Below are 26,534 nucleotides of genomic sequence, written 5' to 3' on the forward strand. Positions count from 1 at the left end.
TTTAATGTTAATACTTTTATGTGGGAGTTAACTGAAGAAATTTATCTCTAGTTCTCCAATTTGTCTCAAGACTAAAATTAGACCTGTTTTCTCCTTGTGTTCCAACCTGATAAGTATTTAATTATTAAAGGTCAGTTCCAATGAGACACATTAATTTTGTGGACAACTGATAAATTATTAATAACACTTGATTTCATGAAGTGAAATCATAATTTCTGGAGTTTTGTTATTTCATAATTATATTTTCATGTAACCTGTGTAATATAATTTATACTGTTTAAATTAACTATGTCTGTGGTAGAATACAATGATGCTTCACCTCATTTCTTTTGAAGTGTTTATAATATAGTCCAGAAAGAATGATTTTAAAAAAAAAACACCACCAAGCAAAAATCAAATAAACTTAATATACTTGTCAAAACTCTTGGAAAATACCAGAGACTTTAAAAGCCAACAGTTTATTCCATCACTGCTGCAAACCTGATCCAAGAACTTTGCAAGTATTTATTGTATGCATATGATTTTTTGACCATTTTAACTCTCTCCTCCTTTTCCTCTTATAAATAAACCTTTAGATATTAGCTACTAAAGAATTGGCAAGAGCATGATTATTGGGTAAGACCTGAATAATATATTGACCAGGATATATAGCTGATCTCTTGGGATTAGAAAGAACCTTTGATGAAATTGGTTTTAAATAACCACTCATCATAAAGTCTCGTGTCTGGTGAAACAAGAGTTGGGATGCCCAAGGAGACTGCAACTTAGATTTCTTGTTAACCAGTGTAGTGAGACAGAAGTTTAATTTTGCATCTGGCTTCATGTACCTAATAATAGAATAGCCTTCAGTTTGGAGTGAGCATGCCCTATTTCTCAGCAGTCTGTCCTGAATTTGGTATCCTCACAGTGATCCACTGGTCACAGTGATATCATGCAGAGATCCACTTCCCCAATCTAATCCCTCAAGCCAGCTAAAGGGAGCCACCTCTCCTGACAAGAAGCTTGCCCACCCTCAAGATGCTAACGTGTTCAGTTCCAACCAGCCACCCAGTCTAACACTGCAGTCAACATGCATCACTGACTGATGTGGAAAATTTAGAGGGAACGTCTTATGTTGGCAGCTAATGAGCTTATGCTAATATGCTGGCAGCATATCACTCACTCTGAATACATTCTACCTATGTATGTGTGGATATGCAATGCAGAAGAAGTGTGTATTACACGAAAACATACTCTTACCCCAAAGTTAATATTTCATTTCTTTTTTTTTACCCTGAAAAACATTTAAATCTAAGGGGGAGAGGGGGACTACAAATCAGCAGTTGACTCAATAGCTAAGTAGCTTGTACCACAGTACCTAGTAAGATTCTTTCAACTGAATCAGTATCATCATGTAATAAATCTTTTCCCTTATGTGTGGCTGTATGCAAATTTAGCAAGCAAAATGCCTTACCAGCAATGAAAAATTAGCATGCTTTTGATGTGGTACCATCCTTCCTAGATGTACAATCTTCCAGAGATGATAAATCTAGGATGACTGCAAGAAATACAGCATTTCCCCTGAGAGTGAGGAAAGGATGGGAGTATGGCTCTGTTAACATAGCAGCATTTTAAAAGAGGAGGACAGATTCCCAGCTGTGACAGGTCTACAGAGCTGAGCAGAATGGCAGGGAAAGATGGCTCCTCTGATCCTTTTAAATTATCCTGGCTACAGAAGCCACCCACAGACACTGCAGAACTGCCTAGGTCTCAGTGAAACACCGTACACTTTGTGCCACTCTTTCCCCATTCCTCTTGAGGTCAGGGGAATCTTCAGCTACTCCTTTAGGGTAGCTTTCCACCTGCATTTTTGTGCTGCTTCAGCAGTGCCAAGCTGGCCAGGTCAGGGCTGAGACTCTGTTCAAGCATCTATCTAATTGTATATATGCCCATAAGCTTTCTTTTGCTATTTGTTCACTCTTTGGCTACGTCTACACTGGCCCCTTTTCCGGAAGGGGCATGTAAATTTCATGAGTCGTAGTAGGGAAATGCGCGGGGGATTTCAGTATCCCCCGCGGCATTTAAATAACAATGTCCGCCGCTTTTTTCCGGCTTTTAAAAAAGCCGGAAAAGAGCGTCTACACTGGCCCCGATCCTCCGGAAAAAGCGCCCTTTTCCGGAGGCTCTTATTCCTACTTTGAAGTAGGAATAAGAGCCTCCGGAAAAGGGCGCTTTTTCCGGAGGATCGGGGCCAGTGTAGACGCTCTTTTCCGGCTTTTTTAAAAGCCGGAAAAAAGCGGCGGACATTGTTATTTAAATGCCGCGGGGGATACTGAAATCCCCCGCGCATTTCCCTACTACGACTCATGAAATTTACATGCCCCTTCCGGAAAAGGGGCCAGTGTAGACGAGCCCTTTGGGTCTGATTTTGGGCTGTATGTGCCTGTGTTTATTTTGAGTGAATAGTGAAGATAAGCACATAGGTCAAGAAAGTAGTAGATGTCACAATGTTAATGATGAGTTTTTGATAAACTATAAAGAAATTGTGCATGCAGCAAAATTATAAGAGTAGAGATTTCTCACTAGTGTATTGTACATGCTGCTGTGGCGGGGTCCCCACTGCCCCGTCCTCTCCTCCACGAGATTAAAGCAGGCTCCCCCAACTCGCAGACCCTGAGGCCTGGTCTGGGGGGTTTAAAGCAGGCCCTGAGGCCTAGTCCAGCATCCGTAACAGGCCCTGAGGCATAGTCCACGCCCTGAGGGGTTGGGGTAGGAGGGTCTGGGCCCTCCCTCTCCACCGGACCCCAACCCAGGGCCCAATAGAGGTGGGTGGTTCCCACCACTGGCTCAGCGGGGGGTCCTCCCCGAAATGCGCTGAGCCCACTGGGGTTTTCCCTGCCCCTTGCCCTGGGTTGCTTCCTACCCCAGCCTTGTGGCCGACAGAGGTCCCACCTGGCGATGCTGGGCTGGCAGCAGCGGCAACGTCAGCCGGCCCCGTCTCTGGAGCAGCAGCACAGAGGATGTCCACTGCAGCGGGGCGGACGGCCCCCCAGAGTCGGCGTTGGGGGCGTGCTCGACCCGGGGATGGTGGCAGCAATAGCGGCGGTCCCTCCGGCTCTAATTCTGGCAGCAGGTCCGGCTGTGGCCCTGCGGCTGGGGCTGGGGCTCCTTCCTCCCCGGTGGTCTGCCACAACTGAGCAGCCCGGCAGCCTTTTATAGTGAGGCTGCACGGCAGGGCTGTGGGGGAGGGGCGTATTCTACCCAATAGACGGGCTCCCCTCCCTCCTGCTCAGTGCAGGGCAGGCTAGCCCCGTCACAGCTTCCCTTATTTTTATCATCAGACCCAGACAAAGCAATTGGATTCAACTAAGGCAACTGCTCATTCCAAGCTTGGCCATATCTAACAGAATCAGGGTAGTGTGGAAACACAAGAAGCTGTGACCGAGCTACAATGCCACTACAATGCAGAGTCAAAAAGAGACAAAGGGACAAAGAGACAGGCAAATAGATTTGCCAACTTCTCACATGGGCACCTGATCCTTTCCTATACCTTCCTGAAGGAATGTTTACCACAAGATCAAGTGAAGGCACACTCCTCTCTAAACCAAGCAGTGCTTTTTCACTTTGCTTGAGTGTGAGCCAGTGTTATGTAAATCTTCAAAAGTTTTAACATCTAGGCTAAGCCAGGCAAATTTTCACTGATGTAAAAGCAACTATGAAGGTTGAATCCTAAAGGTTCAGTTCCTCCTACTTTTCTCTCAGTAATCTCCTAAATCAGTGGTTCTCACACTTTTTTGCAAAAGGCCCATCCTGATCAATACAAACCTTTCTGTTGACACTAGTCAACCGACTATGATGACAAAATGGGTGCAGGAAGGGGTAGGGGTGTAAGGTATGGGCAGGAGGGTGCAGGAACAGATTGAGGGGGGATGCAAGAGTGGGCTTGGGGTAGGGGTCTAGACAAGAAGGGTGTCTGCGTGAGCATGATGGGGGTAGGAGTCTGGACATAAGATACATATGGGGGCGCTTACCTGGCTCTGCACCCTCTACACTTCTCAGGCACCAGTACCAGCTGCTCCCTTTGGCTGGGATTCTGGCCAATGGGAGCAGCAGGGAAAGCCTCCAGATAAGCAGTTTCCAGGTGCTGCCATTCCCCCAGCCAGTGGGAGTGGAAGCAGCAGTGTGCAGAGCTGCTTTCTGCCCCCACAAGCTGGATCCAGCTCGCAAGGCACTGGGCTCCCTACTCACCTGCAGCAGGAAGCCAGCACTGGTACTCCAACCTCACGGAGGGTACGTGCTGGGCTGGAGCGCTAGCATGGGCTGCCCGCTGTGGGAAGAGGGGAGCTGAGCCCCAAGCCCATGGTCCACCTGCAATACAGTTGCGGGACCACTAATGGTCTGCAGAGCACGCTTTGGCAACCACTGTCCTAAGTGTTCCTAGGAGTAGGTTCTGAGCTCACAATGTCCCACATGTTTATTTGGTGCACAAAGACTGTAGTGCTTGAGAAACACAAAAGATGATAAAGGAAATTTACTCTAACATTTCTTTGGTATCCTTTCCCCCCTACATGGCCTTCTCTCTCCTCCTTTCCTGTGTCCCCCAAGATGAGAAAAATGTGAATTAGGTTTCTGCCACAGTCTGCAGATAAAGGTTTCAAGAACAGTCACAGTAAAGCTGGGTGGATAAAAAGAAAAAATGGAGTCTGTCCTTGCATCTGAAAACCAGTTAGAATTCATAGACAGAGAGCAACTAGCTCAAACTACATGAGAAAGTTACACTGTTTCATTTAAATCATTTTTTTTTTCAAATTGATTTAGTTAAACCCATGAATATAATCCCCTCAATCATTTTAGGTTAAGAGGGGATTATATTCAGTTCTATGTATCTGTACAGTATCCAGTACAATGGAGCCTCAATATATATTCAAGTCTCAAAATGCTACTGTAAGATAATTATTTACTACAGTAGTAGGTAGTGCCCCAAGCTGCAGTGTATGAAGAGCTAACCATCAGAAACAAAATAGTGGGCTCTACCCTTAAGATCTCACAACGTAAGTACACAATGAGACACAGCAGGCAGATAAACAAATAATGAAATAGGGCACTACAATGGGGCTTGACTAACATTGAGATGTACAGCACCTGGCACACTAATGATTGTATTTTACACATAGTAATCTGAAAAGGCACACTGTCTATAGTTCTCCTGCCTGACAGTTTTCATGACCAGGACTACTGTAGCTTATTAACAGGCACAAAGTACACTGTTTTATGTCACAGTTTCACAGCACATATTCATTTCCTCATTCTACTTCTGTTTACATTTTCATACAAAGTCTTCCCAGAAAAGACAGAAGTTTGCAAAGTTTTCAGTTACTGTACCAATATATTAGGTCAGATTCTCATTTACAGTAAGGCCCACTGCCGGGGGACTCAATCTCAATGGGGTCAGACCAAGCACATCTTCTTTAAGAAGAAATATAAACTTTAATGCCTGATTTTTCCCTTTAGCTTCCTAGCTGGGGTATCCCCAAATGATTGATGAATTGATTTACTCAGGTTCACTCAGCTTTCTACCCCAAACTTAACAGGCTCACTGACAAGCGGTGGGAGGCACGCAAAGGAAGCAATGGCCCTGGGGCCCAGCAATTCTAAAAAGCCCAGGGAACACTGAACACTGCAGCAGTTGGAGCCCCATGCCCTTTAAACTGGCGCTGGAGCACCGCTTGACTGCTCTGGGCAGCTCTAATTGCTGTGGGTAGGTGCACCACACTCCAGGCAGCGCTGAGGGCTTTGTGTTTGGGGGGAGGGGAAGCAGCGTCACATGCTCACTGCCCTGCCCTTGACCGTTCCAGGAACATGGAACCAGCACCCAACCCCCACCTCGTCCAGGGACTAGGCATGGCCGTGTGCTCCCCTGAACTTACATACTGGTTTAGAGGTATCAATGATTTAAGCAGTGTCTTTACTCCTAGCACAATTCTCTCTGCTTTCAGATCCACTGGCATACTGCCATGTACTCTTTAATGTTGCAATGTTTGTCTGAAATCCTTCCCTTTGATAGTTCCCTCAGGGGCAACTTCTCTACTTAGCTGGACAACTTGTTGATATTACATAGCCTATTCTAATTCCCTTTAATACATTTTTCATTCAAATATTGAATTTGTTGTTATTCTACACACTTCCCAGAGTCCATCACTGTGAATGGCACCAGACTGACAGCCTCAGAAACCAAATACCTCTATTCATTCACAGAATACCTCATGTGCAGCGACAGTACAAACTCTCCAACGTTACATGCCAGCATACCTTCAGCCAAACCTGGAAGGTAGGTTGGTACAGTATTTGTGGTGATACAATCCTTAACACATGTACTAAGGCTGCCAAAGTTATGCCAGGATGTTATGTCCAGTATGCACTGACTTGAGACCAACAACTCATTTCATTTAAGTCAACAAGCAATCTCAGAGAACAAGCATTTCATTCACTACAGACCAGTGTTGGATTTTCAGCTGGTCATGGAAGAATGAAAGCCTCTGTATCCCATTAGAATTAGAATTGAGCTCTCTGATCATCCCATTCAATCTCTGGTTCTCCTGCCAGAGTGCAGTTATCTCAGACTTTGAAGGACAAATTACCATGCAGAAAGTGGAAAGGAGGAATCTAATTCTATGCTAGTAGTGTTTTTAAATGAGTTAGATGTCATAATCTTCCTTTATCAACTACTGTGTGCTATGTATCACAATAAAACACACATGTATAATTCATGGAAATAACCAATTCCTTTTGGCAATATTAAATTTTTCTTATTATAGACTAACCTGCATACTTCTAAATCATCAGACCAGTCATCATATAAAACAGAAGGTTTCTGAACCACATCAGTCACAGTGGACCCAGCCCCAACAGGTTCTCCATTTTCAGGAACTGCCAGAGTATCACTGCCAGAGCCTCTCTCGGTAAAGCCTTCTGTGACCACTTTATTTTGTCTAAGGTAAGATGAAGGCTGCAGCTCTTTGGGGTAGCTTCTGCCCCTGTTTTTTCCACATTTTCTTGAAGAACTCCTTGTCTCCAGAGAGGACATCGAAGACAGTGAAAGGCAAGATTCTTTACACGTTGAAACCCTTCTCCTCCGGTGATTTAAAGTGGGGTTATCAGAATCAGACATCTCTTGTTTCTTTTCCCCCGTTGTCCCCAAGGTGACAAGTTCAATGGCATTGTTATTTCGAGATTCATCAGGGTTACTGCAAGATCTGTTGTTCCTTCTCCCTCTCCTTGGCATTTTGACCCTTTCTCTGCCTCTCCTCCTAGCCTGCGCCCACTGATTCTCATCTGAGGATGATGAATCAGATGTCTCCTTGTGCAATGCATTGCATTTAGAGCTTGCAGCCATTGGGTACAAATTCCAGTCCTTCCCTTTTCTTTGCTTTTCTGTGTGCTGAACATTGTCACCAGTCTCTTTCTTCCGCCTAAACCTTCGTTTCACTTGTTTCTTACCAGACTCCCTACTAGCAGGAGTCAGCACCATGACAGGTGTGGCATGTTCAAACTCATCTTCTGACACATCATGCAAGGTGGCAGATCTAAACAAAGCAGCAGCAAAGGAGAGGGATGGAAAATGGTAGAGAGAGAGAGAGAGAGCAAAACAAAAAGGATGAAAATAGAAACAAGCTGATTTCATAGAAAAGGAAACATGACAAAAATAAGAGCTCAAAAGAAAATGCAGATGTGTGTAATTCATGAATAATGCTAGGCAGAAGCAAGAGCTTATCACTTATTAGACAAAGATGACAACAAACACTGACAGATTAAAACAACTTATTCAGCACCCACCTGCAGATGTCCTGTGTGGAAGGGCATACAGACAACCGTGACTGACTCCTAGGAGCTGTTCCAGTGGTAGGACTGCTTGCCTGTTGAAAAAAGTTGGACAATTTGGAATCTTTGCTCATGAAATACATTGCAGATATTTTACTATTTTGCCACATGATTAAAAAGTTTAAACAACAGTTGCAGTTGTTCATCGTCTTCTGCTGCAAGCCCACAAGTTCACAAAATACAGGAAGAGTGAACAAAAATAAAACCCTTTTGAGGAACTAAACATGACTGAAGGGCTGCAGCTCTCATTTGCCCTTGGGTATTTTTTTGGTTTCAGGAAGAGGTTTTCATCAGCTGAGATCTCATTTCAGTTCTGATCTACTATACGTGTTTATGGGAAAGAATGTTGTGTTCTATTTCAAGCAGATAAATAAGCATGATGATCCTTGGCAGAATGAAATAAAACACTGACATTATTCTGAGTTAGGATGAGCACAGAGGCTCAGCTAGCAAACCTGCATGGCATGGAGTGACGAAGCATCATGAATATTAAACCATTTTTTAAAAAAAGGTTTGCAAGGCAATCAAATCATCTACTGGAATTGAATGAATGTGAAATTGATGAGCCTGAAAAAAGTCCAAAGTTCAGACTGTAACTCTACAGAGCCTATCACATTCTCTAAGCAGCAGGGGAGAGAAATTCAATACATATCTACTGTACGCAATTCCCTTCTAAGGTTGTCATTGCAATTTGCAAAGGAAGTTGCTGAGGACATCCAGTGAGAAACATGTTTTGATGGTGCTGGAAAAAAAACAACACAATTTTGGTCTGCCTGATAGTTTATTGGTAGGGTAGCTCTGAGAGATCCAAAGATGGTCCTGAGATTCCTAGTTTATCAGGGACTAGATTGTGGTGGTAGCACACTCAATTCTAGAGAGAGCGAGCAGCAAAATATCTGTTTTTTAACCCTCCCAGTGGCTGATGTGGGGCCCTATGATTTGGCATGCAATCCTGTGAGTTCAGTGCCTGTGAGGAGTCCAGAGTAACATGAACACTAAACATGAAGGGTTAAATGACCAAGGCAATTAGCACATATAAAAGAAGAATGAATATTAAACAGGAGCGGAGATTGCAAAGGATCAGATACCAAAACTTAACACAGACCAATCATAGGACTTAGATACAGTAACTATTGTACAAAGCACTTAATCAAAATGACTCTTGCATTACTTTGCACAAGGCAGAATGCCAATTTTAATTTCAATCAGTGGTGAATTTTCTATTAATGAAAATAAGGAATTAATAGCCCAAGCTAACATTGTTGATAAATGCATCAAGAGTTTCCTACTACTGCAGCTTAACCCTGACCCATAACATCCATAACATTTAATGTCTGGGTCTCTCTTGAGCAGGGACCACCATGGTGCTATGTGGTTTGTAATGTGGACTCAACTGAGACTCGGAAGCCAAAGTAGGATTTGAAGCAAAGACTTTGGGGGGTGAGGGATCCAGCCACCCCTCCCAAAAAACTTGAGAATAAAGAAGTAACTTGATAATGGTATGTTGTGTGAGAGCATGTGTTAAAACTGCTTTTGTATGGATAAGTCCCTCTGCCCTTGCAAAACTCAGAAGTGACGTCATCAGGTAGATGTGGCACATTATAGTGTCTGACACGTGAAAAAAATCAGTCATCAGTGGAAAAAACGTTTTATGTTCTTTGTGTCTCTATACAAACAAACATCTCAACAGTTTTGAAGGAGAAAAGGAAGAATCAATTACATCTGGATGTTAGAAACAGCTGGTGGGTGCTCGCTGTGGAATATATTCTCTCTCTGCACAACATCTGTGCTAAGACTTGTTAAGTGATAGATAACTCATGTCTCATGCAGTTTGTGTGACTACTTACTACAGCATTGCCACAACTGAGGAAAAAATACAGGGGCCAATGCCTGACCAAGCTACTGGATGGTATGACTGCAGATGTGCTGTGGATAAGGGCACGAGAACAATCCATCCAGGCCACAGAGCACCAAGGAGTTACTATTTGGTGATCTCTCCAGTTTGACCAATGGGCCCTTATGCAAGTTATCTGCAGGTAGAACAAAAAAGAGATGCCACATCACAGTGGATCCTCTGCCCTTGATGCCACTGGACTCACCCATGCTCTTCTATACCAACTATGGCATGAATCTGGTGGACACACATTGGCTGTTCAAATGCCTTTTCCATTTTGGGGCGTGTGGGCAGGTGATGGAAAGTGGTGAAGAATTGTCAGAAAAAAATTAAGGACAGTTCTTACTTTTAAACAGTTACTTTCTCATGTTTGGGTAGCTGTAAAGATCTTTGTCCTTTGATGAAACAAACACAAGATGTACTAGACAGAATCAGACCAATGGTCATTTAGCATCTAATTTAACTTTACAGTGAAATTCACAACATATGCAGATGGTTTATGTGGAACTTAAATAAAAGAGCTCATGCCATCCTTCAACAAAAGGGAAAATTTGGCTTTGAGTTAATGTAGCTCTTTCTCTGTACCTCAGTTGTACACAGCAAGACTATGAATTATAGTAATCTGTTCAATTTTGGCAACTGTCTGGACTTTTTTCCTTACAAATTTCAGCTGGTGGATCACTCACAAACTGTTTTCTACTACAAGGCATGACTGATGACCTACACCAAGTGTCACTGTTCCTGCTACCTGATTGAATGACCTAACCTTTATAAATTAATTCTGTATCCAATACAAATTTAATGTAAAAACCAAGCCAACTTTATTTTGTGATTAAACAAATCCTGACACCCTGGTCTGGCCACTGTACGCTCATGTTTACAATGTAGTATGGAGGCTGAAGCACAGGTTTGGAAATATGGAGTCCACAATAGGAATGTTAAATTTAGTATACTCGATTAGTCAATGGATTTTCTATTGACTAGCTGATCAGTTGGTAAGTGGAGAGCAGCAGGAGGGTTAGTTCCCAGCCCTGGGAGTTAGCTCTGCTGCGGCTCTGCCTTTTAAATGTACTAAGAGCCAGCAGGCTTTTAATACATTTAAAAGGCTGAAGCACAGCCGGGCGGGGAGAGGGGGGAATACCCAGTGTGAGCCAGAACAGCTGATTCCCAGCTTATGTCGGGTATCCCTGACGGCGAACCAGCCTTAAATGTAAAAAAGCTGGAGCTCAGTGGGGGGGACCCAACATGAGCTGGGAAAGACCTGTCTTTCACTGAATTAAAAAACGAAACCTGGAGACATTTTTATGCCTATTTCGGTGCAACATGGTCCATATGCAGGCATAAAGGATCTGCATCATCTAAGCCCTCAAAATAGAGAGGTTAAGTAGGATTTAAGTGGAGCATATGCCTTATTCAGATTTCCTTGATGATAAATTTCATCCAATAACTCCCCCCCCCCCAATTTTTGTAAGAAAATCAAATTTCAGGTCTATGCTAAACAATGTTTCTTTAATATCTGGATCACAAATTTAAGCAATGTGTATGGCTCTAAAACCAAGACATAATGTTAGTATTTGATTTATTATTATTCAACTCAAATGACTAAGCCAAGTTTGAGTGTTCCATTTGGGAGCAGAAATTGAGACTAGTCAGATATTGCTTTGATGCAGTTTTGTTTGTTAACGAATGTATTCACTTCTGTGTGTCTGAAGTCAAAGGAATCAAATAGCAGCAAACAGCTTGTTTTTTTTTTTCCCCGCTCAGAGCACCCAGGGCACTCTTTCAGCTTGCAATATACTGCTCCCCCACCCCACCCCAGGTTTCTTCCAGAGTCAGCTGCTCTTTCAGCCTCTCGCTGGTTCTATCTGTTTTTCTGCTTGACCTCAATTTCTGTGTGATCTCTTTTTCCACACCCAACAAAAGCAATACTTAGCCAAATGTTCCTGGGCAGGTTCACACACACCTTTTGTGTTAGGTGGGGTTTATGGTTTATTCATGCCAATGAAACATGTTATGTTATGAAAGGTGAGCTCATCGCTGCCAATCTTAATGAGGTTTTAACTCATCCTGTTCATAACATTATTCAAAAAAGGTCACATCTTACAGCCCTGACTCAGATTGAATTGTACCTCCTTGGACCCTGGAGCCTGAAAGCTGTACTGTACTTTGGTCACTGGGGTTCTGCAAAAGTGCAGGAGTCCATCTATGCAAAGCAGCTTGTAGGACAGAATTGTTAGCTTGCAAGTAACCCCACTGAGATGGCACAGAGAAAACTGCTGCTCCTTGCCAGGATGGTAGAATCAGAGATTATGTTTTTGCATCAAGGAGCTACTTTGTCATAAAGAAATTCAGCTACAGTAATGGAATCATGCAGAACACCATGAAGTACATTGCATATGGATCCCCTCTAAACAGAAAGCATGATAACATGTGTGCATTTTTCTAATGCAATCTCAATCAAGATAATGAATCCTAAAAGGAAAATGTATACAACAGATAGCTTGCAAATACATAAACTCAGCATACCAAATCTCATTGCTATAATTTGCCATTTGGCACACTACGATTATGCTGAAGTTGTAGTCACTGAATGGGGACAAGATTGATACTAAGGCCTCTATTTCATTTGGTGTGTAGAATAATGAATTCTTGTAAAGAGTGCATTCCTTTAATAGATGTTTATTTCAGACAGCTTCATTGTACAGTGCATTCTAATGTGGAAACTAAACCGGAGGCCAGCTGCACTAATTTTATCCTAGCAAATTACATTGAGCAGCATAATTAAAGGCGGTAATTCAAAATTAAATTGTCTGACAACCCATTTATAAGAGACTGCTCATTTCTCTATGACATGAAGGCTAGGAATGTGCTTAAGGGACAGTGTCAACTCCAATTGATTAAGTTTGGCATTTCAGAAATCATTGTTAGAAATCACTCTCTAGTCACAACCTTCTCATGACTTAACCAGTTTAGATTAACTCTTCTTCCAAAGGATGCAATTCAGTTAACAAAGATGACAGGATGTGATAGTCATAATTATTTTCAACAAGAGCTGATGATGCACTTTACAAACAGAATAATTGTACGCAGCACACATTCAGGACATCAAAAAAGCAGACTGGAGCATCGCCTGCAGGAAACACTCATATCAAGCATCTCTACTTTAAAGGCATCCAGTAAACCACTATCTTCTGGTAAAAACAAAATATTCATGGCAGTATAGATAAAAGTGGAATAGCATCACTGTTGCTGGATTGTTAAGAAATTCCCCGCCAGCCTTCAAATTGTTTCTAGGTCTTTGGTTTGTATGCCCCAGATTGGTAAAGCAGAAAATGTGTAGCATTGGTGATTTAGCTGCACTGTTCGACAAATTATTGTTGAAACGCGGCACGTTTAAGTTCCCAAGAATTTAAATCATAAGCATAAAATGTGGTTCCTTTTGAGTTGGGAAAAAATGAACTCTAAGATGATCCTTATGAATACTTAGTAAAGATCCATGTTTCACACATACAAAGCATTTGAAACAGAATGGGCAACGTTTTTCAGATAAATAGTTAATTTGCCCAAAAACCCCAAAACCACAGTCAATTGACTCAAAACTGTTTGTGAATTTAACCCAATAATTTCAGCTGGAAAAAGATGTATGTGTGTGGTTGAATTATAGAGAAGACAGTTAAACTCAAATTTTCTACTGCAGGCTGAGTGACTAACCAGTTACAAGCTATTCTGCAGTAGGTCCTTTGAAGGTGTTACACTTTTGCTTAAATAAATATTCATTGATAGGGTTGCCAGATGGTTTAACCAAAAATACTGAACACCCCTCTTCCCCAAAAAAGGGGGAGACCAAAGTTGTTGAGAAAAAAAGGACCTCGGGACTTAAGCAATAAATAAATAAATAAATAAATAAATAAAACAGCATTAGAACAGCACGGCCCCTTTAAAGGCATGCAGAGTCAGAACAGAGATAGGAAGAGAGGAGAGGTTGAGCACTAAGATCCAGGGAAGGCATTGCTTCCCCTTGCTTCAGGTGTTTAGGCTTTTTGCCAGAGGCCATCTTGTTTTCTTCGTCGAGCCAGAAGGCAGCTTCCCTGCAGAACCAGGAGGTCCAGGGGCTGGGCCTAGTTGCTGAGTGTGTCAGAGGGTTGCCAGGTGTCTGGCATTTTTGCCTCCTGGGAAGGAAAAAAAACCCAGAAAATACTGGACTGTCCGGGTCCATACCGGACACCTGGCAACCCTATTAATTGAACCCGCCTCTCCCCCAACCCTCCAGAGAATAAATAGGATTAGTGTTGCCAGATGGTTTAACCAAAAATACCGAACCCCCCCCCAAAAAAAATCCAAGGTGGAAAAAGGGGGGGGGGGGGAGTTGTTGAGCAACAACAACAAACACAACAACACAACAAAAAAGGACCTTGAAAGTTATTAAGCAAAACAAAATAAAATGGCCCCTTTAAGTGTGAGATGGAAGAGGTTGAGCACTCAGACCCAGGAAAGGCATTGCTTCCCCTTGCTTCAGGTCTTTTTGCCAGCTGCCATCTTGTTTTCTTGATTAAGCTTCCCCCACGCCCAGGTAAGCAGAGGGTCCAGGGGTGAGGCCAAGGGGCTGGGCCCAGTTGCCAGGTATGTTTTAGGGTTGCCAGGTGTCTGGTATTTTTGCCTCCTAGCAGGGGAAAAAACCCAGAAAATACCGGACATTTCAGGTATTTTCTGATTTATTTATTTATTTTTACCGGACAGGAAGCAAAATTACAGGACTGTCCGGGTCAATACTGAACACCTGGCAACCCTAAATAGGATTCTAGAGCAGGAGTGGGCAAAATATGGCATGTAGGCTGGATCCAGCCCATGGCTCAGTGGGAGGCTCAGGCAGGCTCTCTACCTTCCACACCCCACATGGCTGCAGAAGCCAAGCTGCACATGGAGGGTAGGGGGAAGGGCAAAAACTCTACATGTTGCTCCCACACCCAGCACAATCTTGGAGTTCCCACTGGCTGGAAACTGGCCAACAGGAGCTGTCCGAGCAATGCTTGTGGCTCCTCTATCTGGCCACTCTGAGCAGAATGTGGGGTTGTGGAAGGCAGGGAGCCTGTCTGAGGGTCCCACTGGGCTCCTGGCCAGGAACTGTCTAGGTAAGTGCCTCATGACCAGAGCCTGCCTCTGGCACCCAAGCCCCTCCTTCCCCCCAACCTTCAGTCCCCCGAACCTCTACCCCAGGTCACAACCCAATCCCTCTGTACCTCTGTTCCTGCACCCATAGCTCCTCTTAGACTCTGTTCCCCTATTTCCTGCTCCAAGTCATTACCCCCTCACAGATCCTGCACTAAGGTTGGAAGCGATTAGTCCCTCGACTAGTCACCCCCCTTTGCTGCTTCTACCACAGGCAGAAAAGTCGGGAAGGGGAGGAGGAAGGAATAGGAGCCAGTGCTGGTGGGAGCTGGCGTAATAGCTGATTCACCCCAGCACCACCTCTGTGGGGGGCACAGGAGCAGAAATACAGAGGGATCAGCTGATTCCTGGCTTGCGCCCTGTCCCAGACACTGCATCTGTTTTTTAAATGTATTAAGAGTCTGCCAGGTCTTAATACATTTAAAACTCAGAAGCGCAGCCGGGGGGACCCAGTGTGAGCTGGGACAGCTGATTCCCAGCTCACACTGGGTCCGCCCGCTGCGCACCAGCCCTTTAAATATATATCTTAATAGATTTAAAAGGCTGGTGCGCAAAAGGGGGGAAGGGGGCCGTGCGTGAGCCAGGAATCGGCTGTCCCGGTTCAAGCTGGGTCCCTCTTGCTGTGCTTTACCCTTTTAAATATATTAAGAGCTAAAAGACTCTTAATACATTTAAAAGGCTGGTGTGCAGTGGGGGAGACCCTGCACGAACCAGGAATCAGCTGTCCTGGCTCATTCTGGATCTCTCCTGCTGCACTTCAGCCTTTTACATGGCTGTTGGCTCTTAATACATTTAAAAGGCAGAGCTAACCCTGCTGTGGCTCCCCTGCTTATCGATTAATCAACTAGTCAATGGAAAAATCAATTGATTAGTTGATTAAACTACATTTAACATTCCTATCCTGCACTCCCCTCCTCTCCTGCAACCGTACCTGCTCCCAGACCCTGCACCACAATCCCTCGCCCCAGGTCACTACCCCCTCTTGCCCTCAGTCACAACCCAACCCCCTGAGCCTCTGCCTCAAGTCAAAATCCCCACCTTTACCCAAACTTCCTCCCAGCACCCACAATCCCCTCCTGCACCCTAATCCCCTACCTGAGCTTCTTACTGCACCCACCCTCCATCCCTGAGTACTATTAATTAATATAGAATTAATTTCATGGAAGAGGTCAGCCTTTGAGTCCTTATCAAATTTGTGGAGTGACCCCACCCCTTCAAAAATTATTGCCCACCACTGCGCTAGAGCCTGGAGATTAAGACACTCAAGTACGTGGTAGGAGCTGTGGATCTGAATCTTTTCTCTGACTGATCTGCAGGCCCAAAATAGATTTTTCTAATTTGCTTACAAATATAAAATATTTTCAGAACCAAAACCAATAAAACCCAAACAAAGGGTGTGACAAGGAGAAGGAAAAATGTATTATAACTGACCTCTGATGGCAGGACAAGAAGCAACGGGCCTAAATTGAAGCAAAGAATGGTTTAGATTGGACATTAGAAAAACTTCCTAACTGTCAGAGTGGTTAAGCACAGAAATAAATTGCCTAGAGAGGTTATGGAATCACCATCACTGGAGATATTTAAAAGCAGGTTAGACAAATGTCTATAAGGGATGATCTAGATGGTGTTTAGTCCTGCCATGAGGGTAGGGAACTGGATGGATGACTTCTCAAGATCCCTTCCAGTTCTAGTATTCTATGCTCCCGGATTCTTTGATCTCCTGGTCAAACCAAAAATCATTCAACCAACTCTAGGTTTAAGCTTAGAATTTAGCCAGATACAAATGGATAACACATGCAGAATAAAGAGTAAAGATATAGGGGGATAGGTGAAACAATTGTCCTAAACTAAAGATTGCAAGAGATGCTTGGTTTAAGATGTTATTTGGAGCTATGATGAAAAGGAAGGCGTGAAGATAGAACCACTGGCAAATATGTTGTGCTAGGTGGCCTTGTCCAGTCCCTAAAATGACTTATCCACTAATTCAGATACAAAGTATACTTTATACCACTGATTCATCATAAAATCCTCCAGATCCCTAACAACTGACACATTCAAATAGCTGAAACTACTACTTCTATTAAAATAATGATACTTTGGGGACTGGATGCCTTAGCGCAGGGGTGGGCAAAAGGTGACAGCTCCTCCTGCCCTGCGAGCTGTGTATGACACTTTGAAGTGCCCTGTGTTCCTTGCAGGGCAGGGGTAGGGCAGGAGGAGGCTTCGTGCGCTCCCCCTGCCTCCAGGCCAATCAGGGTCTGGGGAGCGGGGGAGTGTGTGAAGTCTCTTCCTGCCCTCCCAGGGGCACAGGCACCTAGTGGGAAGGGGGGGCAAAGGGGCTCCCCCACCCCCAGACCATAATTGGTCTGGGAGTGGGGAAGCCCAGAAGCATTCTGGTCCCACTCCTTCTGGATTAGGTCCCACCCCTTCTGGGGCGGCCCATGGCCACTTCAAAAATTATTGCCCATCCCTGCCTTAGAGTAAGGGTGGGGAACCTCAGACCTGGGGGCTGGATATGGCTCTCAGCTTGCCTGGATATGCCCCTCGAGGCTTAGCACCCCCCAGCATCAAGGAACCTGTGCTGGTGTTCCAGCCCTCCCGCTGCCATGAACAAAATCTAGTAGATTGGCCCCTCGTAGGCTGTGGAGTGAGAGGGGAATGTGGGGAGTGTCTTTCTCCTTCTCAGTCAGTGGCCACAGTCATGGTTCCCCCCCCCCCCCCCCCACTTCTCACTTACATGCAGCCCCTGTCTGATTTTTCTGTGGGTCAGTGACTCCCCGATGCAAAAAGGTTTCCCCATCCCTGCCTAAGAGGATTAACAGTAGGTTAGGGAGTTTTACACACCTTGATTTGAATTCTAGGAATATCTGTAGTCCCACAAAGTCATTATTGTTGTAGGACTGTTCAGAGATCCTGAAATGAGTTCTTGGCTACAGTCCAAACTCTGGTGAAAATATTTCTACATTACACAATACATTATCATTGTTTGACACTTAGAGCATGGTTGGTGCTGCTCAGAGGTAAAAGGAATTCACAATCTGAACTGGACATGAACAGCAAAAGTATATAGAAAATATAGATGGCTCAAAGCCAGAGCAGTAGACTCCATATAAATGCCATTTATTTTTTATTTTGCATAATTTTAAAAAGAACAGAAAAGTAGGAATAAGGAGAAAACACTTATTTTTTTAATTCTCCCCTTTTCCTTCTCTTCCTCACTCTTTTATACTTTTTCTGCAGGGAAAAGGGCTCTTTCATTTCCCAAATGGCCAGCAGGGCACCTGTGTTATTTCCTGGAAACTTATTTTTTCAACAGAACTGCCTCTTCCGCGTCCACACACGCCTTTTTTTGAAAAAGTTTGTTCGGAAAAAGCATTATTCCCTGTAGAATGAGGAACTTTTGTTGAAATAACAATTGCAGCATGAATGCAAGTATTGTTTTTCCGAAATAACAGCAGTTATTTTGGAAAAATGCTGCTGTGCAGACGTACCCTTCTTTTCCTTTCTTTTTTTTTTTAAGACTTTTTTTCCAGTGGATCAAAGGGAGAGAAAGGGGAATAAATTGTCCCCAAGCCCTCTAAACTGAAAATTGAAACTCAAAGATTTTCAGGTTTCAAACAAAATATTTTTTTTTACCAAGAACAAAACAAAACAAAAACTGGGGGGGGGGGGGGGGGGGGCTGGGGAGGAAGGTTGTGAAGAGTTTCAGTTTTGGAAGAAAAAAAGTTGGAAGGAATTAGAGCAGAAATACAGACAGGCACCTGAAGGCAAAATTGAGGAACAAGATTTGATTTTCAAAGGCACTGAGCACCAAGATCTCCAGCTAAAGTCAATGGCAGTTGCAGTTGCTCAGCACCTGTACCAATCAAAACTGTGTATCATTTTTCACTCAGATGAGTCAGCCAATCAGCCTTCAAATGTGAATTCTAAGGGGGTATCATTATCCATCTGCTAAAAAAGTTAAAGTAAACAGTATGTATAATTCTGGCAATGGTAGTTAATGGATTTATCAACTTTTTTCTTACTGGGGCAAATCTATCTCCTCAGGGGTTCAAGTCAGAATTCTGTTCATTGTATAAAATCAAGAAAATTGGCAGCTAAACTTGGAATGCTCAAGACTACAGTTCCCATCATGTGTTTGCACTGCAGCAATTCAATTATTCTGAGTTGTGATTTGTTTCTTAATTCTTCAAGACATATATTTCTTAGCAGTATCAACTGGTACTCAGTAAAAGCAAAAGTGAATCCAAATTTACATTTCCAACTAGACAAAGGGGGTTATCCAAGTTCATTCTTGAACTTCCATCTCAAGCAACCTTTTTGTTTAACCATCTCTTTCTCCCTTTTCAGCTACATAACTAATGAACTAGCTTGTAACAAGACATTTTGTTCCAAGCAGAATTATCACAAAGAGCTGAAAGTCTGTTTAAGAAGTAAAGCCAACATGCCTTTTCTTTTGAGAATGGGATAAGTCAATATGATTAGGAATATTTGTATTACACCAGAACCACCAGTCACATTGGGGAGCCTTTGTAACACACACAAACTGTAAAACATGTAGCTATCAAGAATTTATGGACTAGGCTTCATGGGCAGCTTGTGAATGTCTGGCTGGAAAAGGCTAATCCTAGTCCCACACCTTACTCTAAGGCCCCACCTCTTCAACATATTCTGGAACCTGAGCACCCCCACCTGACCCACACCCCAGGCTGTCTAGTGCCCCAACTGTGGAGCGCTGGGAGGGAGAGCACACAGAGGTGCACTGCCGCAGCCTCCCCCTTCTCAGCCCCAGAGTGCAGGGCAGGAGAGTGTATGGCAGGGCCACTACAACCTTTTGAGACCTGGGAAGGCCCATGGCATGGCCCCAGCTCCTGGAGCCCAGCAGCACAACCAAAGTAGGCTCCTGTGGGTGGGTCCATGCCTGGCTGTTTGGGGAGGCTCAGCTTTCCTCAGCCTCCTCTACCCACTGTCCATGTTAGGCTTACTCGCTGTTTCATGCCTGTACACACAGCTTTTGTGTCTTCTAGCCCACAGTTTGGAGAGAGGGAGGGAAGAAGCTGAGCAGCCTTTGTATTGACAATGGGATTTACAGGAATTCATATCCAATCAACTAGCCTCTTAGAACTGAGACCAAGTGGGCTGGAGCATACAACCTCTGGGCTAAATCTTAGCTGTAAGGCTCTTCATAGACTTTTGTGCACAACTTCTATTTATCTAAATGGTTAAGAAAGACAATACTGAGACCTTAATTTCTCAATTGATATAAAAGCCAATAAAAGCATTTGGAGAACATCTCTTTGCTTGTAGAAAAGAAATAGAAAAAAAATGCATCCTGAGGAAGAAATGATATTGGGACCTAACAAAGCTCCGCTAGTGCTCATTGTGCTGGCTACAAACATAGGCCCCATTCCTACAGATTGATCCGTGAGTGTGCCCATGTAGAATCGCTTGTGGAATTGAGGCCTGGCTCAGCAGCAAAACGGGCAAATTAATTCTGCAAAAATTATAGGTGCCAGCTCAAGTAAAAGTCCCCTGTCTCAGCTAGACTCTGACACCTACGTAGGTAGACTCAATCTGTCTCACTTGTAGGTTAATATTGATAAAATAATTATTTGAACGATAAGGAAGTATTTGGGGTTTACATTATGAGTTGCTGCATCTATTATTATTGCAGTGCAATATTTGAGTGCCTGTACTGGTAACTGCCATACAGGAGAAGGACATGAATTAGTATGAAGAGTTGCTCTTCTAATATTAACAACTGCCCCTTCAAAAAGAGGAATCCCAGTAATATCAGATGGGCTAGGGCAGGGGTTGGCAACCTTTTCAAACCAAAGAGCCAAGCTACATCAAAATTCAGAACAAGTGGTCAACAAAAAGCCATATAAGAATGAAAATATATGCAACTTAATATTACTGATAACTGACATAATGATTAATAGCAAAATAAATGAAACATTGTACTCACAGACTTTATTTAATAGGATTTCTTCTGCTCCATCTTTTCACACATTTCTTTGAAGTTTACATCATAACTGGTCAAATCCAGCTTCATGCATGCATTCAAGCTGTCTTCTCTCAATCTTATGGCAGGGGGCTGAGGTGTGAGGGTGCAGGAGTATGGGTTAGGGTGCATGAGGGGCTCAGGCCAGGAGATCTGGGTGTATGATGGAATCAAGGCACAAGGTTGGGGTGTGTGTGGGTGCAGGAGCGTTATAGCAGGGGACTGGGGATATGCGGGTATTAGGGGCTCAGGGCAAGGAGTCAGGCGTATGATGGGCTCAGGGTAGGGATGTATGGGGGATGCAGAAGTGTTACGAATCTGCGGCCAGATGGGAGCTGGGCCCCAATTGGGGGCTTACTGGCCAGGCTTCATTTTCAAAGAAAGTAAAATATTATGTCCAACGCAAATGGCTTCAACATTGTCCTATTTATGGCAGGAGTAGGGAACCTTTTTTGGGTCAGGGGGCCACTGACCCACAGAAAAATCAGTCAGGGACCACACAAGAAGAAAAAAAGGCAGCATTCTAATCTTGTGGGGGGCAGTAAAGTTGTAGTGCAGGAAGCTGAGCTGGGCTCCAAGAGAGCCATATCTGGCTCCCTAATGATCCATATTTGGCTTGCAAGCTACAGGTTGCTGGCCCCGGGGCTAGAATTTGATCTTACAACTGGAAACTCCACGTGTGGATTGAGATACTGTCCATAAAAATATCTGAACATGAGCCATGCATGTGAACTCCTATCAGCTCAGTTTGCGCCTCACAGCACATGAAGGGGATAAAACCTCCAAACCAAAGGAACTGATGATCTCTGTTTCTCGGACTGTGTATATACAAGATGTTTCTAGACATAAGCAAGAGCTTCCCAGCTGTTTATCTTGGATTAGCCCTAAAGGACAAATAGAGTTTGCTGATTACAGAAGCCTATATTACCCTTTGAATACCATGGCTATAACTGATTTGTGTGTCTCATTTTAACCTTGTAAATAACTCTCTAGTTTCTTTTTCCTATCTAGGGGTGTGTCTAGACTACTGAGTTTTGTCGACAAAAGTGGACTTTTGTCGACAAAACTATACCAGCGTCTATACTATACTATACTACTGCTGAGTTCTGTAGACATAACATCGACAGAACTCAGCAGTTTTGTCGACGCTGGTATACCTCATTTTACGAGGCATAACACCTTCTGTCGAGAGAGTTCTGTCGACAGAAGGTGTTATTGCCTGTAGGGTTGCGTCTAGACTTCAGGGTTCTGTCGACAAAGCAGCTTGCTTTGTCGACAGAACTCAATTTGTCTGGACGCTCTTTGTCGACAGAAGTTTTGTCGACAGATACTGTCGACAAAACTTCTGTCAACAAAACCCAGTAGTCTAGACCAGGGGTCTCCAAACTACGGCCCGCGGGCCGGATGCGGCCCACGAGGTCCTTTCATCTGGCCCGTGGAGACCTTTTTGTCTACGGAAAAAAAATTACGGAAATTTACATGTATCCTGCCAAGATCAGCCGATCTGAACCTAAAACTACAAGGAGAGCAAAATCTAGTTTCTGATCTATACACCCACCTAAAGGCCTTCAGATCCAAACTTGTCTTGTTTTTGGAACAAGTACAGGCCAACAACTTGACGCACTTTCAGCAGTGCAAGGTCTTCATGGCTGAAGCAACAGCTGAGTTCCCCACGTCATTTGCATGCGAGATCATCAAAGACCTCCAGCTGCAGTTTCAGCAGCCATTTTCTGACTTGGATTCAAAGGCAGAAGAAGTGAGATTGTTTCAAAACCCATTTGAAGCAGATGTGGCCAGTTTCCCAGATGAACTGCAGCTGGAAGTCATTGAGTTGCAAGCAAATGACCTCCTTAGGGACAAGTTCAAAATAGGACTGGTGGTTTTTACCAGTTTTTGCCCAAGGAAGACTTTCCTAATGTCAAAACTTTTGCATCAAGGTACCTTTCAATCTTTGGAACAATATACCTGTGTGAACAAACATTTTCAAGAATGAAATACGTGAAGAACAATTTGAGAACAAACTTGTCCGATGATAATCTCAGGTCACTGTTGATGTTAGGGACAACAAATCTAAAGCCAGAAATGTCTACTATTTTGGCATCCAGGAAACAATTTCACCATTCACACTAATACAGGTGTTCATGTGTAGTGTATCAATGTGTTATTAAATAATAACTGAATAAAATAATATTAAATAAATAATTAAAAACAACATCCATGTTTTGATTGTTTTTTATTTGGACCTCAAGTGTGTAGTCGGCCCCCGAACTGCTGTTTGATAGTTAATGCGGCCCTCGGGCTGAAAAGTTTGGAGACCCCTGGTCTAGACGTACCCTAGGTTACTACAGGATTTGTTACAAGCATTGTCTTTGATGTGAGATCTAACATACAACTGACCTAGAGCAGACAGGTGCTTTAGATTAGGAGTAACCAGAATATTGCTGTGATTCTGGGAGGAAGGGGCCATGCATCAGAGATTCACTCACTTATTTGGAGGCAGAACAGACCAGAGTATCAAAGAGACTGTCTGAGACAGTCATGGAGACTATCCATGTTAAGGCTATAGAAACCTGTGAGGAGTTTGCACTTGGTGCAATTGGTTGGTCAAATTTAAAGTTAGAACTTGCAAACAATTTTGGGTTTGTGCTCTGTTTTTAACAATATGTCCTGAGGTTTGTACTCAAGCTCTTGAGTCACTGCTGGGATAATCACAGGATCAACAGGAGTCTGTACAGCAGGGGTCTCCAACTCAATTTACTTTAGGGCCAGTACCAGTCCTCAAATCCTTGTAATGGGCCAGCAGGCACCCCTCTCTTGCAGAGCTATGGGAGAAGTATGCCTTCACACATTCCCCCCCCCCCCACGCATCTCCTGGCCCCACCTGCTGTCCCTGGGCAATTTAACACTCCCCCCATGTCCCAAGGATCCCCACTGCTACCACTGGTAGTACACTGGGGCTAGAGCAGCTTCTGGCTCTAGTTCTGCATCACTGCTGCCTGTAGCCTGAGGAAGGTGTATTCAGAGCCTTCTTGTCTGTAGGACAGTTTGGTGCAGCCCCTCCAAGCCTTCTGCTTTGGGGGGTTCTACCCAGTGGCTGTCCCAACTGTTCAATGGATGGATCATATGCCCCCCCACCCCCATACTCAGGTTATTCTGTGGGGCCCTGGGTGGGCCAGGGCCAGCAGTTTGGGTCAGGCTCCTCTGTACTCACAGGGAAGCATTGCTCTGTTTCCCCACAGCTCCTGCCGCCACAATAAGTGTGGAGGAACCTGACCCTTGCTGCCATCCTATACCAGGCCCTGTGGCAATCCCCAAGGCCATGTTCCTTGGAGGCAGGGGCTTGAGAGAAGGGGTGTGATGGGGGTGTGAGAGGGTGGAGCAGGCGTGGTAAGAGGTAGGGCAGGTGGAAAGTAGGGGCTGGACTTGAGGGAAGGGTATAGACACCTCCAGAGCCATAGGGACTCATGTGTCAGCAGCCATGCACAGGCAGGATTGTGGTACTGCTCAGGCTGCAGATGGCTCCTGGGCTATGAGTTTGAGACCTCTGCTGTCCAGAGATAACCACCATTTGGCAGGACTGGGCCTTCAAATTTACCATACTGCTTAACAATGGAAAGGCACATCAAATCTGATAAAACTACATAAAATAAGTATGTCAGGGATAAGCAGCTCAGTCCCTCAAATCAGTGGAATGCTATTCAAAAGCCTGCTTGCAAAGTGGACATTTTACATAATTCAGAAAACTTAAGTATCATGGTTACTCTGAATTATCAACAGTACTGCTTGATACATAGGGCTTTGTATCTAGCACAGGTTGTACCTCCCTGGTTCAGCACCCTTGGGACTGGACTGATCCCAGATGAAGGTTTTTGCTGGACCAGGGGAGGTCCTTTCTGGCTCTGGTCCCACCAGCCTCCCCAGCTCTTCCCCGCCCCAAACTCAGTTGAGCCACATGCCAGGCTCTTTGGATCCTGGTTTTCCCCTCCACTGCAGCCCAGCTGAACCACATGCAGTGAGCTTGCCCCCCACCCTCCACCCCTCAGCCTGCTAGGATTCTATGGTCCTGGAACATCCATGGTCCTACTGGACCATGGATGTTGCCAGAGCACAGAGTTCTGGGTAATATAAATGCAACCTGTATTATAGTTAATGGTATCATCTTTTTCTCTAAACATATCTAGCCTACAAGCATATTATTAGTGTGTGTGTGTGTGTGTGTGCGCGCGCGTGTGTAAAATCTCTCGAACACACACACACACACACAGTCTGATTTGCCACCAACCTAGATGAACATACAAACAATTGTTGGTAGGCATTTTGAGTATATAAAACACACACACTTACTTCATTACAACAGTAGTTTAAAACAGGTCAAGTGTAACCACAAATAAATTGAAAAAAGCATTATTCTACATATTGAGACATATTCAGTGCAATTTTATTCAGAAGTTCAAATATCAGGCAGAGACTTAGAAAAACAAATGCCGTTGTCATACACTTTGTGAGCTTATTGTAAATAGTATATACTACAAACAGTCACTGCATTTTCTGAACAAAAGTCAAATATTTATACCGGATACGAAAACCAACTGCAACAATTCTGAATGCTACTGTATCTAATTTTAATTAAATATGCTTTACTAACATCTGCAAGAACAATCTGTTTTTCTAAGAATGTTCAGAAGCTTCAGAGGGGTAGCCGAGTTAGACTGTAACTGAACAGTCAGTACAGGAAATAATTAATGGACACAAATTAGATATCCGAAAAAGTAACACACAGAAACCTGTTGGGGAACATTTTAACTTGCCTGGGCACTCATTAATGGATCTCAAAGCCACTAACCTGTTTTACACCAATTCCGCAAGCCACATACACAGCCTTGGAACTTAACTTCATTTACAGGTTTGATTCCTGTCACACAGGTATGAATAAAGACATTAGCTGGATGGCCGGCTACATTCCACATCCTAATGACATAAATAACCAAACAATGGGTACTTAAGAACAATTTGCAACTTCTCTATCAGCTGCATGTAGCATGGAGACTCTAATAAGAGCTTTTTTATACCTCAGATTTATACACTGTTCCCATTGGAATTGACTGGAAGTTATGTTTCAAAAGAGATGGAACACTACAGCCCTTTGAAAAGTCACAGAAATCCAGAAAAAAATAGCCATTTGAAGGATTAGTGCAAAATTAGGAAGGGCCTATTAAGTATCACAAACAAGAGCAAATAACCAACTATGTGCAGCCTCTGTCTGAAGGTATGTGGGATTAAATATTTACTATTTCCAGCCCAATTCTACAACTGATAGTGAGCAAATGCAGCAGGCCTGCCTATCAACTGTAGGATGTGAATGTAGATATTTTTTTTAATACTCCCATTTCTATGAAAAATACACATTCTTCTCTAAAACCTAAGTCAGCATTCTTTATTTTCATAAAAAGACTGCTCAGAGCAACACAAGTAAGTCTGTTCAGAGAACTGCAGGGTGTAAATTTGCTGCTTTTTAAAACTATAACAAACCACAGAGGTGGGAAAACTCCCCTTGAGTAAAATGTAAAGTAAAGGAGGATAGCTCTATCCCATAATATAATGGGTAACCCAGTT

The 26,534-nt window shown here is 43.7% G+C and overlaps 1 protein-coding gene across 7 annotated transcripts in view; it reads right to left on the reverse strand.

Annotated features, from left to right (window-relative positions):
• The window catches only part of MARCHF1 (membrane associated ring-CH-type finger 1), a 711,901-nt gene that overhangs the window by 70,345 nt on the left and 615,022 nt on the right, over positions 1-26,534 (reverse strand). For 6 of the 7 annotated variants that reach the window (XM_075930152.1, XM_075930153.1, XM_075930151.1 and 3 more), the window contains 2 exons: positions 7,813-7,892; positions 6,801-7,562 (listed from right to left, as the gene is read on the reverse strand). In XM_075930152.1, coding sequence (XP_075786267.1) covers positions 6,801-7,562; positions 7,813-7,892 — 842 coding nt within the window. The remainder of the gene's footprint in view (positions 1-6,800; positions 7,563-7,812; positions 7,893-26,534) is intronic. The other variant, XM_006111710.4, reaches the window with a different exon arrangement.

The sequence above is a fragment of the Pelodiscus sinensis genome, chromosome 5 (assembly GCF_049634645.1).
Source record: "Pelodiscus sinensis isolate JC-2024 chromosome 5, ASM4963464v1, whole genome shotgun sequence".
Classification (NCBI taxonomy): domain Eukaryota; kingdom Metazoa; phylum Chordata; order Testudines; family Trionychidae; genus Pelodiscus; species Pelodiscus sinensis.